This window comes from Pyrgilauda ruficollis, unplaced genomic scaffold, assembly GCF_017590135.1.
Source record: "Pyrgilauda ruficollis isolate IOZ18807 unplaced genomic scaffold, ASM1759013v1 scaffold85, whole genome shotgun sequence".
In the NCBI taxonomy this organism is placed as follows: Eukaryota; Metazoa; Chordata; class Aves; order Passeriformes; family Passeridae; genus Pyrgilauda; species Pyrgilauda ruficollis.
The window spans coordinates 324533-339951 of record NW_024530488.1 but is presented as its reverse complement, the minus strand read 5'-3'; the positions used below and the strand labels follow the sequence as shown (position 1 = coordinate 339951).

Genomic DNA, 15419 nt, shown 5'->3' with positions numbered 1-15419 from the left:
CCTCCTGCAGCCTTGTCCCACTCCCAACCTCTGCCACAAGTGCCGTGATGCTGGTCCCAGTAATGATCCCTCAGGGGATGCAGGCAGGGACTGGGATGAGTCCTGGAGCACACTCACTTCGTCTGGATAAGAGGAGATGCCTCTGCTCCTCAACTCCCAGCCCTCCCTGAGTTTTGGCCTAGATATGGCAGAAGCAAGTGGCTTTTAAATTTAAATAGTCTCAGAGCTTCTGTGTTTATGGCTCATATTAATATCTAAGCCCACGCCATGAGGGGAAAAAAAAACCCCAACCAACAAACAACTGCATTTATTTCCTCTGTTTTTCACAGCTAATCAGCATCAAAGAGGAGGAGGTTGGTGGGCTCAGCTTTTTGGCGCAGCAAAAACTGTCTGAGATTATTATACCTGTGTGGTAAATTATGGGGATGTGGGGGCCTTTCCTGAACACCCTGGATATCCATCTGTGTGGAAAGCTTTTTGAGCAGAGCATGGTGCTGAAACCTTTACTCTTGGGTACTCGCTTACACTGGAGCTGTGGATTTCACGTGTGGCAACTGCAGGGAGAGCTCGTACCTCCACCCCACCCACCCTGCCATCAAACAACCTTAATCATTAATTTCAGATTAAATCTGTCACGTGGTGCCACGGGCATGAGGTTTGAAGTGGATGTTTGTACTGACCCAATGGTCTGCAGGAATGCTGTGGTGGTCAAGCTGCTGAGTTTTGTTTTTTCTCTGACCCTTTTGGTTTTGCTTGCACGAGGGATAACAGGAACACAAAAGGAAAAGCAAGCCATCCTCACAAAACGTACTTCCAGCGGTGGAAAGCACATCCTCCAAGTGGTGCTGGGCACCACAGTAACTTTCAAGAGCCTTAAAAAGGAAGAAATGAAACCCTCAAGGCTGGTTGCGTGTTTCCTATCTCACTTTATTGACCGCCACTGACCACGTTCTCAGGTTGAGCGCCAGATACCAGCAGAAGAGGTGGAGCTACCCTAGAGTTACAGGAGAGAGCAAGGGAGACAGTGTGTCACACACAGGCTGGGGAGAGCTGGCTGGGGATGGGAAGCCTCTGCACAGTGGTGAGCCCCCCTCTCTCCCCCCCGAGGGCCTACAGAGACAGTGGAAAGACGTGCTTGTCCTCCTGTCAGTTGTCCCGAAGGGAAATGACAGGGCAGAGGTGTGAACAGAGACACTTAAACACTTTGCTGAAAAAAAAAAATACACATTGCAACCCCCCCGAAGGTGAGATGTTATTGGTAGTTATTATAATTGTTATTATTTCTCCTGCAGTTGCAAGGAACTCATGCAGGTTCACCACACGGATGCGGGGTCTTGAGTGTGGGGCTTGGCTCTGTTGCTGTTTGAGAGTAACCAGTTTAACCCTGAGTGGGGTACAGCAATTCTGCAGGGCTTTTCCCCTGTCCCAAGCCTTGCCTCGAGGCTTGGTGCACCAGCAGCCAGCGTTACTCGTGCACTCCTTCCTACCTGATGGTGGATAGGGGCTGCAGCACCGGACGAAGACCCTTTCAGCAAGTACAGCAGCATGGCAGCACTGCCATCCCTGCCATCCCCACGAGGTTTAACTTCCAAGTCCACCAGCCGCTCACCCAGCCCCTCGTTCCACCCAAGGGAAGAGGGGAAAAACAAAAAAAAGGAAAACAAAAAAAAGGAGGAAACAAAGTGGGGGAGGAACCAACAGAAGAAGAAACCCCTCTAGATATTCACTGATATCTACACAAAGGCTCTGGGAGCGAGGCCCGCGGGTGGTGGCAGCCTGCCCAGCGCGGCGGCCAGCGGGCTCAGGAGGAGGGTGCGGAGGTGGGCTTCTCCTCGCGGGACACGGGGATGGGCCTCTCACTGTGGCTGGCGTCCATGTTGGAGGGGACCTTGGGGCCCGAGAAGGTCAGCATGCCATCGTTGGACAGCGAGCAGGTGATGGCAGCCTGGTCCACGTTGGCAGGCAGGCGGTACCGGCGGTGGAATTCCCGGGAGATGTAGCCGTGGTCATCCTGAGAGGCAGTGGGGAAAGGGGGGAAGGCGTGTCAGAAACTCCCTTTGTCCAGCTCCCTCAGGGCAGGAGATCCACAATCACCCTGGCTGAGTGTGACACTGCACTGCCAGGCCGCTGGGCACACCTCTGCTGGGTTTAATTTCACAGGTTTGTCAGGGCAGGTGTCCCCTCAACAAGTGTGAAGCTGCGAGAGCTGAGCACGGCAGCAGGGAGCGATTTTGGCCATAGTTTGATGCCAGGCTGGGATCTGATTTGGGCTTCTGATTTCAAAGGATGGTTGGAGACAAAGTCTGGGGGCCTGGGAAGGTAAAGGCAAGGCAGACGTGTGCACCCATGTATTTATTTACCAGGCTGCAATGCTGAGTCAGCCAAAGTACACAATCTTGACCCCCTTCTTTTTTTGGCCCAAAGAATGAGAAGTGCAATTTTTTTTTTTTTTTTTTAAATTTGCCATGAGAATAATAACTATATTTAAAAATACATACTGTTTCCAGGCTAGAGCCTTGTCTGGCCAAAAATGTGTATGAGAAGAATTAAACCCCTGCTGGTATAATTCACTTTTCGACCCCCACAGATATTTCCATGACATCCATGTTAAAAGTTTCCAAGCCTGAGGCACTTGGTTGGTTTTCTTTTGTTTTGTTTGCTCTTGCTTTTCTCTCCCAGATTGGCATATAAAAACTCTGTTTTCACTAAGGATTCTGGCTTATGAAAACTCAGCCATGCTTCAGCAGTGCCAGATGATGTTCTGTGTCTGGCCCAGTGTTATTAGTGAACAATGGACATGGTCATCTGATGGTTATGGAAGATGATGATTGAAAATAAACAAAAGAGGGGTGGATTAGCTTGTTATTGTCAGATATCAGGTGGGGGCTCTATGGAAACAGCCCATGCCAATAATGACAATTCATAATTAACTCCTTCTTCTGATATATTCTTTTTTTTTTCCTTCAGCTGAGAACCGTTGGAAAGAAGGAAAACAGAGCTGGACTCCCCAGCTGCTCCACCATCACCGTCACCTCCACTTACCTGCCTTTCACTGTGCTTGCCATGGATTTCCACAAAGTCATCAATAATCTTCACACTCAAGTCTTCGGGAGAGAAGTGTTTTACATCCAGCATGATTGTGAACTTGTCCCGATCAGACCTCACCTGAAACGAGCATTGTCACACAGTGAGGGCCCAGCTCCGGGTGTGGGGCACTGCCAACATCACCACAGATCAAAGGCCAAAAACGGCTGGTCTGGCACTTTCTCCTTCTGTGACTGTGAACCTCAGTGGGGGTCTTCTTCTCATTGTGGGGACTCAGGGACACTGAGAGGCCGTGGGAGGTGACAGGGTCACTGGGAGGCTGTGGGAGGTGCCACCAGGAGGCCATGGCTGGTGTCTGCACCTTGGCTACTGCTCTGGGGAGAGGTGTTACTCCTTGCTGCTGTTCTTGTGCCAGGGACCCTTTAGCACTCAGTGACCTGCCAGATGGACCAGGCAGAGAGAGGGGATGGAAACCAGTGTAGGACTCTCTGGTAGTGCGTGTTTTGTCCTTTCAGTGATTTATGGTTTCCTTGTGGTCGTAGCTCTGGGAGGAAAGCAGTAAGAGAGGGCTACAGAAAGCACCTGGACCTGAATTTCGGATCATGGCCCCCACAGCTACACATTCCCCTACAGATCCCTTCAGAAAATTGCTCAGGGGTCCTTCAGTGAGGGATTGCAAAAACCACCAAGCTCCCAAGGTGGAGGAGGAGGTGGAGAAAGCTCCCACTTGCACTCCCGCAAGCTGCCCTCACAGGCACTTACTCTGGAGCAGCCTTGCTCTTCTTTGCTACACAGGTGGTGGGCACAGAGCAACAAAATCAGCCTTCTTGTGTTGGAAACAACCCTCAAAAGGAGCCAAAATGGTTCCTATTTCTCGAAGGGAAGCTTTGTCCCTCGCGAGGACTTCCCTTTGTGCCCAAGAAGGGGTGGGTGGCTGTGCCTGGCAGTGGCTTTGGGGTCTTCCTCGTCCCCTCACATGGGGCTAGAGCAGTGTGAGATGTGGGTGGAGAGGAGCAGCTGGAGGCGTAAGGAGGGAGAGGAAGGAAAGGAGAGGAAATGAAAGGGCCCTTACCTCTGAAATGCCCGACTCCAGCACGCTGCGGAAGAGGGACTGCCTGTAGTAGGGGCTGATAGTGGACGAGAACAAAGGCAGGAGGTCATACTCCAGGAGACCCTCTCCAAAAAACTGGTCAAACAAACGGCTTGGAATGAAGGGTCCCAGAGCACGCTTGAACCAGGGGTGCTGGATGGTAATGTCCATGCTGCTGCTGCTGCTGCTGCTGAGACCTGTGGCTGCAAGGGGAGAGCAGAAGGGGCAGTGCCGCTGCTGGGGAGACGGCGATGCCTTGGCTGGAGTGCAGCCCCAGGGAAGCTCCCCCTATATATACTGGCCTGGCAGAATGAAGGCATTAGCAGGATTCCTCTGGAAAGACATGATCTCATGATGGAGGCAACGTGGTCAGCAGAAATGCGGAGACTGACCTGGAAATGACAGTCTGGTTGGAATCGGTGCCAGATGTCCTGGAGGGATGATGCCAGGCAGCAGGCTGTGAGGCACAGGGTGCCCAGGGGTGCTGGCATGTCCCCTGTGGAATCAAGTAGGCTGAGCAGGACACCCTGGTGGGCATATCAAAGACGCTTGTGAAAGAGATGTGCTCCATGGGTCTTCATAACCTGATCCTGGGTTTCATTAATTTGCTTCTTTTCTGCCTCTCCTTGAAGCAGAAATTCAGTATTTCTTCCAAATAAATGAAACAGCTTTCTTCCAAGCAAGGAAAAATGGTCAGATTCAGGTTGAAGAAGGGGAAAGTTTTTTGTAACACACTACAAAGTGCCTCTGCCACTTGAGAGGGGCCTGACGCCCCTGGCACAGGGATCATGGCAGGACTGGCAGGGAAGCAGGACTAACAAATGATGCAGAACATCAATTTTTGTCTGACAAAACAAAAACTTTCAACAAAAAATACTTTTGCAAAAGAAAGAAAGAAAAATAAGCTTGGTCTCCAACTGTAACATCAGTCCCAAAGCTGCTCTTGAGAGTGTCCTTGTTTTGATTTAGGAGTGATGTGGGAGATCCATTTATCTCATGGTGTCACAGCACAGATCCTGCTTAACATGCATTTCTGGTTACAGCTGTTTTTCATTTCTGTTCCACTTAAAGCCTCCTTTAAGGGGTCAGCTGGCACCCTGGGCTGCCGGGCAATGGGCAGCGTGCCCGCCGCCGGAGCCGCGGGCTCTGCCAGAGAGCTGAGGTGGCTGGGCACTGAAAGGGCAGCCAGGCTGCCCAGCTCCACAGCAGGGCTCACAGCCTGTGGCCACAGCTGAAACCCCACTTCCATCCCATCCAGAGATGCAGGGGTTGTATTCCAGGGTTCCAGGAGCTTCTGAGCATCAGAAGCTGGGAGTCTTGTGCATCTCAGCACCTTCTGCAGTCAGCAGAGAACAAAAGAAAAAGAGGAGAGGGCACTTCCAAAAGACACTTCAGATATGAGGGGCTGAATCATCCTCTCACATTGTCAGGGACTAAAGAAACCAAGGGTGGCTGAGATCCTGCCCTCTTCTTTGGGAGAAACCAGATCATTGCAGGCCAGAGGAGCTGAGCTGAGAAAAGCACTGAGGCTTTTCTATCACTGAGTGATATTCAGCTGGGAATCACCTGGCATCCAGGCACCGTGGGGTCTTGGAAAATCCTTGGAGGAATTGTAGGAACCAGAAGATCCTGTTACAGAGGCTTTCCTTCATGAAAAGCAAAAGCTTGAGCAGAAAAGCACCCAAAACCACAGTAAAGACTGCTAAGAAGACAGACAAGAGCTTAGGTTCCACCATAGAGAGCTCCAGCATGAAAATGCCCCATGGTCCGGCCTTGGCTCTCAGGCATGAAGGATTTTCTAAAATCAGGTGTCAAAAAGAGATCAATCACTCCTCAAGCCATAGAGGGAAAAACCACGAGAGAGAGACCTAACCCCTCATTTATTCCCATTGTACCAAATCTGTCATTTTGTTTGAGGGAAAGCAAACAAGTCATAAAGCACTACCAAGATTTTTTTCTTCAAGAATTCTGTGAGATTTGTCCTGGCAGAGAAAAAACATCTCTCCTCAGCCAGTTCCAGTTCCAGAGACCTGCTAACCTGTGTTTATCCAAGTGGCAGCAGTGACCTGATGGAGAATGCATCACCTGATGTGCAGGATAAGAGGAAAAATGAGAGGAGAGACACAGAACAAGTTCAAATCCCAAAGAACTCACTGGAACAACAAAGCAAGTTATTTATTTGGCTGGTAGAGGAACTGTGGGAACTGTGCTTACACAGAAAATGAGAGGGATTTGGGGGTCTGACAGACCAGTTGGGCCCCAGGTGAGGGGGTGAGGGGTGAATGCCATCCCTAAAGTGTGTTGGGAACATCCTCTTTGTGTTTCCCAAATCAGGGGCTATGGTGGGAGCACAGGGAGCAAGGCATACCATGGCAGGATCCCCTCTGGGCATCCTTCAGTTCTTACAGAACTGCCAAACTCTTGAGCTCTGACCTCCAGAGTGCTCCCCAGATTATTCCTTGGATTATTGAGGCCAGGAGGAAGGAGGGAACCCAAGTTGCTTTAAGCCAAATCCAACCAGGCCTTGAACACTTCCAGGGATGGGGCAGCCACATCTTCTCTGGGCAACCTGTTCCAGTGGGCAGCATACAGGGACAGAGCCCTCTGTATGTTCAGAGAGATGAAAGGAGTTGGCTCTTTAGAGAAAAATTAGAAATATGTATTCAACTGAATTTTGTCTGAATTTATGTATATTACCACACACTCAAATAATTGAAAAGCCTCAGCCAACTTTGTGTGTTTATGTCTTTACTTTCTTCTGGACCTACATTTTCACGGCTTTCCCTAGACTTAATCACATCCATATGTCTTAGGCACACTTTTTTGGCTTTTGTGGGCAAAAATATTTCACTGAAATGCAAATTTCATTTACAGGGTTTTTATCTGATGCAGACTTCACACAGCCTGTATGTCACTGAAGTAAAAACCAATCTCCTGAGATGCATCACAGGTGACTTCCAATGCTCTAAAACTTCTGTGTCCTGTTCAGATGAGTTGTCCATGCTGCCTGTCCAGTCAGTGGAAGGGCAGATGCCTCCAGATCACATCATCATGTGGGTGGGCAGGAAAGGTGAAACAAGACCCCTTTCAGCAGTGTCTGTGTCTCAGCAGGGAGCTGAGGAGGCAATCCTAATTCTAATCTCCTTCTGGACAGGCAAAGCTGGTGAGATGAATCCCATCCAGTGGGAATTCGGTATGAGAAGAGAAAGTGATCATTTGCATCAGTTCAGCAGACCAGACCTCACAAGACACACAACATTTGAGCATCGTTATCACCTGCTGAGCAACAGCAGTGAGATTTGTTGGCAGAAACTGAATGGAAGAAAATTAATGCATCTGGTCATGAGCACATCCAAGAGCAATGCATCAAAGGCAGTTTTTCCCAAAGATTCATTGCAAGTTTAGAACATGAGTTAAACTGAGAAATTCCTCCAGAATGTTCTGCTGTCCAGCTTACCTTTGAAATAATCCCTTCCTAAACCATGATGTGTAGTTGCCAGCATGTGAGTGAGACATTTAGTAAAGGATATTGCCCAGGACAAACTGAAGAAATCCCAGACCATGTTCTTGAGTAAAGCTGCCATCAGCAATCACAGCCCTTGCTTGAGTTTAGCTGCTCTCAGTTTGTCTGCATGACTGACTCCCACCTCCCCAGGCAAGCTCAGGGCTGTCTCCAAACCCCTTGCCAAGCTCTATGCAAGCCCAGGGTGAAGAAAAAAGCAAATATTGAAGTGGAGCAGTCACTGGTCAGGTGTAGTGACTGGTCAGCAGTGACTGTGGAGAGTTTGTAGGAGATTCTGAAGTGTTGACAGAACAGGGGTTCCTGTTCCCTGCTGGTTTGCTGCAGCCCCTGGAGAGCCAAGAAAGCAGACTCTGCTCTGATCTGCATTTCTGCTCAAGTCAAGTGTACCCTGTCTCTTCAGATAGTTCTCATGGAAAACAGGAATGCCTCCCAGTGCTTTTTCTTCCAAATACACATATCTACCCCCAAAATACAACTATACTCATTTAAAGGGGCCTCTGTGTTTAGACGTCAGCTGTTTAGTGATGATATAAGGGATTGAGCAATCTCTGGCAATATTTAATGATAAAATTGTTGCAGCATGTCAGTCAGACTGTTTCCACTTCATAGAAATCTACAAGTTACAAAAACAAGACCACGAGAGGGACACAAAGCTAGAGTAAATAATAATATGATTTTTTTTGCAAGTTTTCTTCCTGTCACTCTTGCTGTGGTGGAAAATACCACTCAACGTGTGTAAGAAAGCTGAGAAGTGGGGAAAAGAAACAAAAGACCGTGTTTTTTTAATCTTGCATAGATCAAGCTTTGGAAAGGATGCAAGAAGTCAGTATGAAGTCATAGAAGTCAGAATGCAAGCAGTCAAGCACAAAGGGCAGGCTCACTCCTGGTTATCAGTTTTGGCTGCTAAGCACTTACTAAAAGCTTTTCCTAGAAATTATCAGAGAGCATTTGTTTCTTTCTTTAAGGGAAGAGCCCTTTTTTTACAAGACTCATTTCCTGTTCCTCATGGCCAGGAGCTTCAAAACTTTCCATGGTGGACCTGGGATACTGATGGAGGAAGGAGCAGGCGACCATAAGAGCAGTGAGACTCATTTCTCTCCCCACCAGCCACCATGGAAAGCAGGACAGCAGTGATCCTGATGAGTTCTGAATGCTGGTGATAGCTTGCTGAAGTTTATAAGAGATGGGAGGGAGGGAGGCCACGTTATCAGTGCAGTTTGCACAATGCTTATCTGGGGCTGGGGCTGCAGGGCAGTGCAATGGGAGGCCTGGCATGAGGAGTGGCAGGTGCTATTTTTTTTTTAATTAGGATTAATTAGTGATTCTTATTAAAAGCAAAGAACAATTGAAAACAACTCTTGGTGGATAGTTCACAGCAAAAAAGAAGCCAGTTAGTGGGAAGGTCACTACATGCTGAGCACCTTTGAAAAACCAGAAAAGCAAACAAAAAACCATCACCAAACTGGGCTTGCTTTCCTTTTAAAGAGACACCAGCATATCCCTGAGAACCCTGCAAATTCCCATGCCTCTCAAACAGCCCTGAGCTGCCCAGCTGGGAGCAGGTGAGCAGCCCCTGCCCTCCAGACTCTTGGCCAAGCTTGTCCTGGTGCAAACCACCACAACTCTCCCTTCCCTGGCCTCTGCAGGTCCTGCCTATTGAATGGTCAGCCCTGTACCCCCAGGTTTGTCCCAGGTGGTCCCCACTCATGCTGACAATGCTTTTGTCCCACAGGGACTGTGGCTGCAAGGTTGCTGAACACCAGAGCCAGGGAGGGAACAATCACAGTGGGGACAAGTCGTGGAGGAGACATTTTTTGTTTTCTACTGACAAAGATCTTCACCTCACCACTTTTAAGGCATAATCATCTGTTTTATTGCTGCCATTTGTGATTTTTTTTTCTACTCCTTTTTGCCCATTTTAGAGGGATGGGGCAATTTTCACTTTACAGTTTACAGCAATCCACAGTCAGCTTTACAATTCAGCTGTACAGTGGAAAAGTTAAACATCCACTCTACTTATCCTAAGACTGATATTTATTTTATCTAAAGAATTTATATAATATCAACAGTCTGCCTTGGTGCAGCCAAAGAGGCTTAAAAAATTACTAGCAATCCCTTTTTTCCACATCAGAGCCCACATCCTAAACACTGAACAAATCCCATCAGTGTTTAGGGCACATAACATCATTGTTGTCAAATCAATGGTGAATTTACGTGCTGCTAATCCTTGGCACTTAGTCAAACAAGCTCAGCAAGTTTTAGCAGCACAATGCATTTTATGTTTTCATCAATGGATTTGCATAGGGAATGAGGGATGCTCTTTGCTTCCCAGCCTGCAGCAGCTCCCAGGGAGTGGGAGATGTGGAGAGAGCATCTCACACACACCCAGAGAGGAGGAGAACAGGGACAGGAGCAGGTCTGGAAGTTTACAGCTGCTTAGCAGTGATGCTTCTCCCCATCTGTAGATCTCAGGTGAGTATCATCCTGTAAAACGACCTGGCAGAGGGACAATTTCAGCCCTTTCCACTCCCCTGGTCCTTTCATTAAATAAAACCGTCTCGCTTGCAACTCCACAGAGCTTGCTGCTGAGGGTTCCCCTGCCTTGCAACCAGATCTCATCTCCCTGAGCTTTCCATGGCCCCTCGTCCTGCTGTATGAAATATTTCCTTGGCTCTGAAATTAGACCCATTTTTATTTTCAGGCCAGAGAGTTTGAGGGCATAGGGTTGTTTTGTGATGTGATGTTTACTTGTCTAAAGCAAATAATTATGGCAAATGAAGCAACACCTTGAGGAATTAAAATCTGGCTATTTTTTCAGAAAAAAGGAGAAATTATGTCCATTCTTGGTTTGGTGTGAACCTCAAAAAAAAAAAAAATCTCTTCAGAAAGAGACCTCCCAAAAATAAATCACAACTTGCCATAACTTTGAATCCATAGAGTAATTTTAATTTTCTTCCAGTGTTCTTGACTGTTTACATGTGGGTTATTTCCTCACAGTCCACGTGAGCATTCCTGCACTGAGCAGATCATCCTATAGAGCCCACTGCAGGGTGATCATATAGAATTTTCTTCTCCAAAGGATTGATAGCCAGCCTTTGCACTGGGAAAGTACGGAATACAGGGAGGAGTGGGTAGCCAGGAAGAAGAGTGAGTAGCTAGGAGGAAAAGTGGCTTTATTTGCTGGTGCAGGGGAAGTGGTGGTGATGTAGTGGGGAAGGAGAGGCAGGAGGAGGAGGAGGAGGAGGAGGAGGTCTGGGGGAAAGAAGACTGGAAGAGAAGATACCATGGAAAGAGAGTGGTCTGATCAGGACAAGCAGCTCTGTAAAAGGCATTCTACAAACCCTGCAGCCACCTGGTGCTGGTGCAGTGAACAACCCAGTCCTGGTTTGAGTCTGCCTCTCTCTGTCTGAGCAGGGCTTGGAGGGGAAGCACTAAACATTGAATGCAGACATCACTGCATGAATCATTAAGCCACCCAGGAAAGCTCCAAAAATTGCCTGATTGCAGGTGATGCTGCAGCAGTTGTTTAGTGCTCAGGTGCAAGGGGGGACTGGGAATTGAGCTGTTTGTCAGTGCAGACTGGCTTGCAGAGATGGTGGACAGGGCAAGAAGGCAGTATCAGATCTACCAGGGACACTGATGAAGGGGGTTTGGACAGGCAAGGCTGGTTATTGGCTCGGGCTGGAGAGTGGGAGGTATTGAGACACCTGCTGCTACCACAGACACTGAAACCAACTCCATTCTCCACCAGCTTCTGTGTGCACACAGGCTACCTGTATAATCAGGTTCTTTAAAGTCAAACTAGAAAACCCACAGTGATTGAACAGCACACATCCAGAGACTGCTCCAGGGAGCAGGACTCTCCACAGGAGTGAATCTCGCTAAACCTCCACCTGAGCAGCACCACAGGATCTGCAAATCTCCCCATGCTGAGGAGAAACACAAAATAATCACAGCTTTTGTCTGGCTCAAAGGGACCCACTCTGTCCATCCAGCAGCCTAACTGAGAGCAAAAAAAAGCCATCTCTTGATGGGATCATGATCCCTGTCCCCCATGCCTGGATGCCAGACAAGTCTGTTAGGGTGGCAGCTGTCTGGTGACTTGGAGAATTTATTTTTACAGTAGCTTCATGATGGGAACCCAGGAAAAAAAAAACCATCCCTTGGCAGAGAAAAGACCCTAATGAACCATTTGTCTAAGCTGCTCCCAAATCCTCTTGCTGGATTTGTGTGCACTCATGTGAGGATGAGCATGAGCAGGAGGTGCTGGAGGTGACTGGAGGAACGATTAGCGCGGCAGAGCGGCAGCAGAACGCTGAGCGCGGCTCTCGTGCGTCACTGCGCCCAGCCTGACCCCAGCAGGGCTCCTCAGCTGCTGCTCACCACAGCTCCGTGGCTGCTCTGCATCCCCAGAGCACGGGAAGGAGTCACGACGAGCCAAAATCCCCCCTGACGTCTCTTTAGGAGCTTGTGAGGCAAACAGAGCACAGGGCCAGACTGGAGCATGCTCGCAGACTAAGGGATGATCAAACTGGAGAGCATCACTTTCCCCAGACTTTAACCCACAGCAAAGTGCCGTGCTCAGGCACAGCAGATGGGATCACTGGTGCTGCTGACACTGCACCAATGGCCATGGCTCTGCTGTGTATAATTAAGGTTAAATGATAAAGATTGTCACGGCATCTGCAGTCTGAAACAGCCCCTCTTTTCACTTCCTTTCTTTTTTTCCTTCCCAGATGTTGTATGAATTTTGCCAAAAGGTCATAGCTGGGGGACCAAATATAGTGAGGGAAAACAAGCAAGCAGAAAAATCCCTGCTGCAGCTGCTGAGTAAAAGAAATAAAAGAATTTGTATGTTAGTTCTGGGAAAAGTGGTGCAGTAGAGGGGAGTTGCAGCTGTGGGTGCAATAACAGACGGAAATTCAGAACAATCATTTTTAAATGCAAGGTCCCAAATCTAAACTCTCAGCACGCACACATAAAGGTATTTGAATAACATTTCTCACTCCCTAGGCTGACACAGTGACCTGTAGATTACAGAGGGGCTTTTCAGTGACCCAAAGAGGGTGCTCTCAGTTACAAATGTTTAAATAATGCACTTTATGATCAGCTGTGGATAGAGGAGAATGGTGCTGAAGCCTTCTCGTAGCTTTCAGGCACATGAGCAAATGAAACTGCAGTCGGCTGCCCAAGGCTTGGTGTTCTTTCTCCACCTAGAGCACAAAAGGAGGAATGTTCTGCAGCCACACAGATCTGAGAGGTAATTCTTCTTCAGTGATATCCACTGTTTTGCCACTGATTGAGTGTGTTCAACCTTCCTTTTTACCTCCAAAGCCTTGTCCCGCTCTCACTCTGACTCTAGTTTTATATTCACCAGGAAATCTGTGTATTTCTGTGCTGTGGAGTGATTAAAACCTCACTGTCAGTGCTGTTCAGCCTTCCTCTGGGTCTGTGTTGCTGTCCCAGGGCTCCTAAAAGAGTTGGTGCTTCTAAAGAGCTGCCTGCTCTTCCCAATCCAGTTAAAAGCACGCCACCATTCTCTGAAGGACATGAAGATTTCACTGCTTTTATGTCCTTGTTGCGCCTTCCTCTTCCTGTCCCAGCCTGTGTTGGAAGCTGGCTCCTGCCCCAGGAGGGATAAGAGAAGGAGGGCAGACATTAAATCATCCCTGTGGTAACAAAACGTGGTCCTGGGAGCTCCATCAGCTCTGCTCCTCTCGAGAGTGGGCACTGCTTCCCAGGTGGAGGGAGACATTCACACTTTGATGCTGATTACCCTGGAAAGGGGAAAAGGGGATCCAGGCATGACCACACTGACCCTACTCAAAAGGCGTGTAAAGAAAACATCCACAGAGGACAAAGGGACTTTTCCCTGTTCCTGAGAGTGTCACAACTCACGCTGACACACAGCACCCTTCCTCCTGCTCTTACACACACACACCAAACCTAGGCAGTCCATGTGCACTCTGTTTCTCCTCTCATGCACCACCTTCTTCTGGAATGTAGGTTTGTTTGATTTTTTTGTCCTGAGGACAAGAGTTTCAAGAGGCTGCAACTGTGAATGAGCCAGTCCTTCAGGCACTGTGCACTACTGCAGCTGTAACAATTTATTTGCAAGCCTTGATCCAGGAGGATGGGTTATCTTGGCCTTCAAAGATCCACTTTGGTTGAAGAAATAAACAATCAGCCAAGAGAATACCTGCTGTGATCAATAAATCATCAAAAATATTGGCATGTATCTTTAAAAAAATGTGGACAGCCTTCCCAAAAACTGCATCTGTCCCTCTGGGATTTCCAGAACCTGAGAATTCCAGGCCATGTGAGTAGAAGTGCAGCCCTTGTAAGGACTGTGATAAATGTCTTCACGCTGGGAGGAATGACAGATTTTGTCTTTACAAACAAGCTGTGGGTCTGTTGGTAGATAAAACCAGCACTGAGAGATAAAAGAAACAATGGGAAGGATTCCACTGATTGATGAATGGAAAAAGATATTTGCCTTTACAAATAAATTTTAGGTTTGCTGATAAATTCAATTGGATATTGAAAGATGAAGGAAACAATGGGGGAAACCCCTAAATTCCATAAGAATTAAAAATTAAAAGGGAGGGTTATACATTAGAGGGAAATCTCTGGTATCAGGTGTTTTGGGAAGTCTGTACCTCTCAAGTACCTCAGCCAGTGGGGAAAGAGAGAAGAGAAATGCAGCAGGGAAATTGGGATAAAAAGGAGGCTGCATCCTCCAAAAATTTGAGAGACCCCAGGGGAATGCCCCATGGCCTCTCCCTTTATTCTAATAAAGTAAAAGGACTCCTCTGTCTCCTTTTTGGACATAAACCTCTGATCTTTGTGGATTAATTTTCCTAACACCAAGCAGAAGGGACGTTGCCCTTCTCCAGTGAATGTTATTCCAAGGGTTTGGACGTGGCTGCTCCATGGCTTACAGTGGCTGGCAAGGGCTTTTTATCCCCAGAAACTGTAGCGCTGGCAGTTTTTCCAGTGTGTTCACAGCACATCAGATGCAATGTGCAGCCTTCAGTTGAGATCACAATATGCTCTACATCCATTTAACATCTATTCCCAGAGGTTGCCACACTGCAGAGTTGGCTTTTCCTTTACAAAGCACTCAGGCAAAATATGTTCCAGGGTCTGCAAATCTGCCCGGCTCTGGAAGGGGTTCTGCAGGGTCGTTGTCACCATTCCCAGGCACTGTAAAAGGCTTTTCCAAACCTCTGAAAAGCACCAACATCCAAACTGCCAAGAAGACCTGATTTAATCAGGAATCTCATCCATCCCAGCGACTTGCTCTGTTAGCTATCTGTTATTCCCTACGTAAGGGACAAAGGTGGGCGCCTCATCCTTACCCTTAAATCACATCTGATTTTCAAAGTGTTCATCTCCCAGCTCATTATGGTCCATAAGCAATTAGATTTTCCCAAGCAGCCCCCAGGAAATGGGCCATATTCTTCTAATACCTGGAGCAAATAGGCAAGAGGCAGGGAAATCACGTTATCAACCAAACAAAAGGAGGTGCAAAGGAAAGAGCTGAGGTTTCACAGGCCCTGCTGCCTTGTTTCACAGCTCTTTATCTCATCTCCCAGAGCGGCACCCTTTGGAGGTAAGCAGTGGCTTTAACCTGCCCATGCAGGATGATTTCTCAACCTGAGCTCATTCCCTAAACCCTTCCAACTGCAATGGGAAGTTCAGCTCCAGAGCAAAGCCTTGTTATATGACCCTCAGCCTAAATGTCACTGTACAGAATCC

At 48.0% G+C, this 15419-nt stretch overlaps 1 protein-coding gene across 1 annotated transcript; it reads right to left on the bottom strand.

The window, feature by feature from the left end:
• Positions 1–1069: 1069 nt before the first annotated feature.
• CRYAA (crystallin alpha A) lies at positions 1070–4626 on the bottom strand. The gene is given in 4 exon segments (XM_041487875.1): positions 1070–2011; positions 3043–3165; positions 4118–4318; positions 4321–4626. Coding segments are annotated over 4 exon segments (840 nt in total). The 3' UTR covers positions 1070–1801.
• Between the last annotated feature and the right edge of the window lie 10793 nt (positions 4627–15419).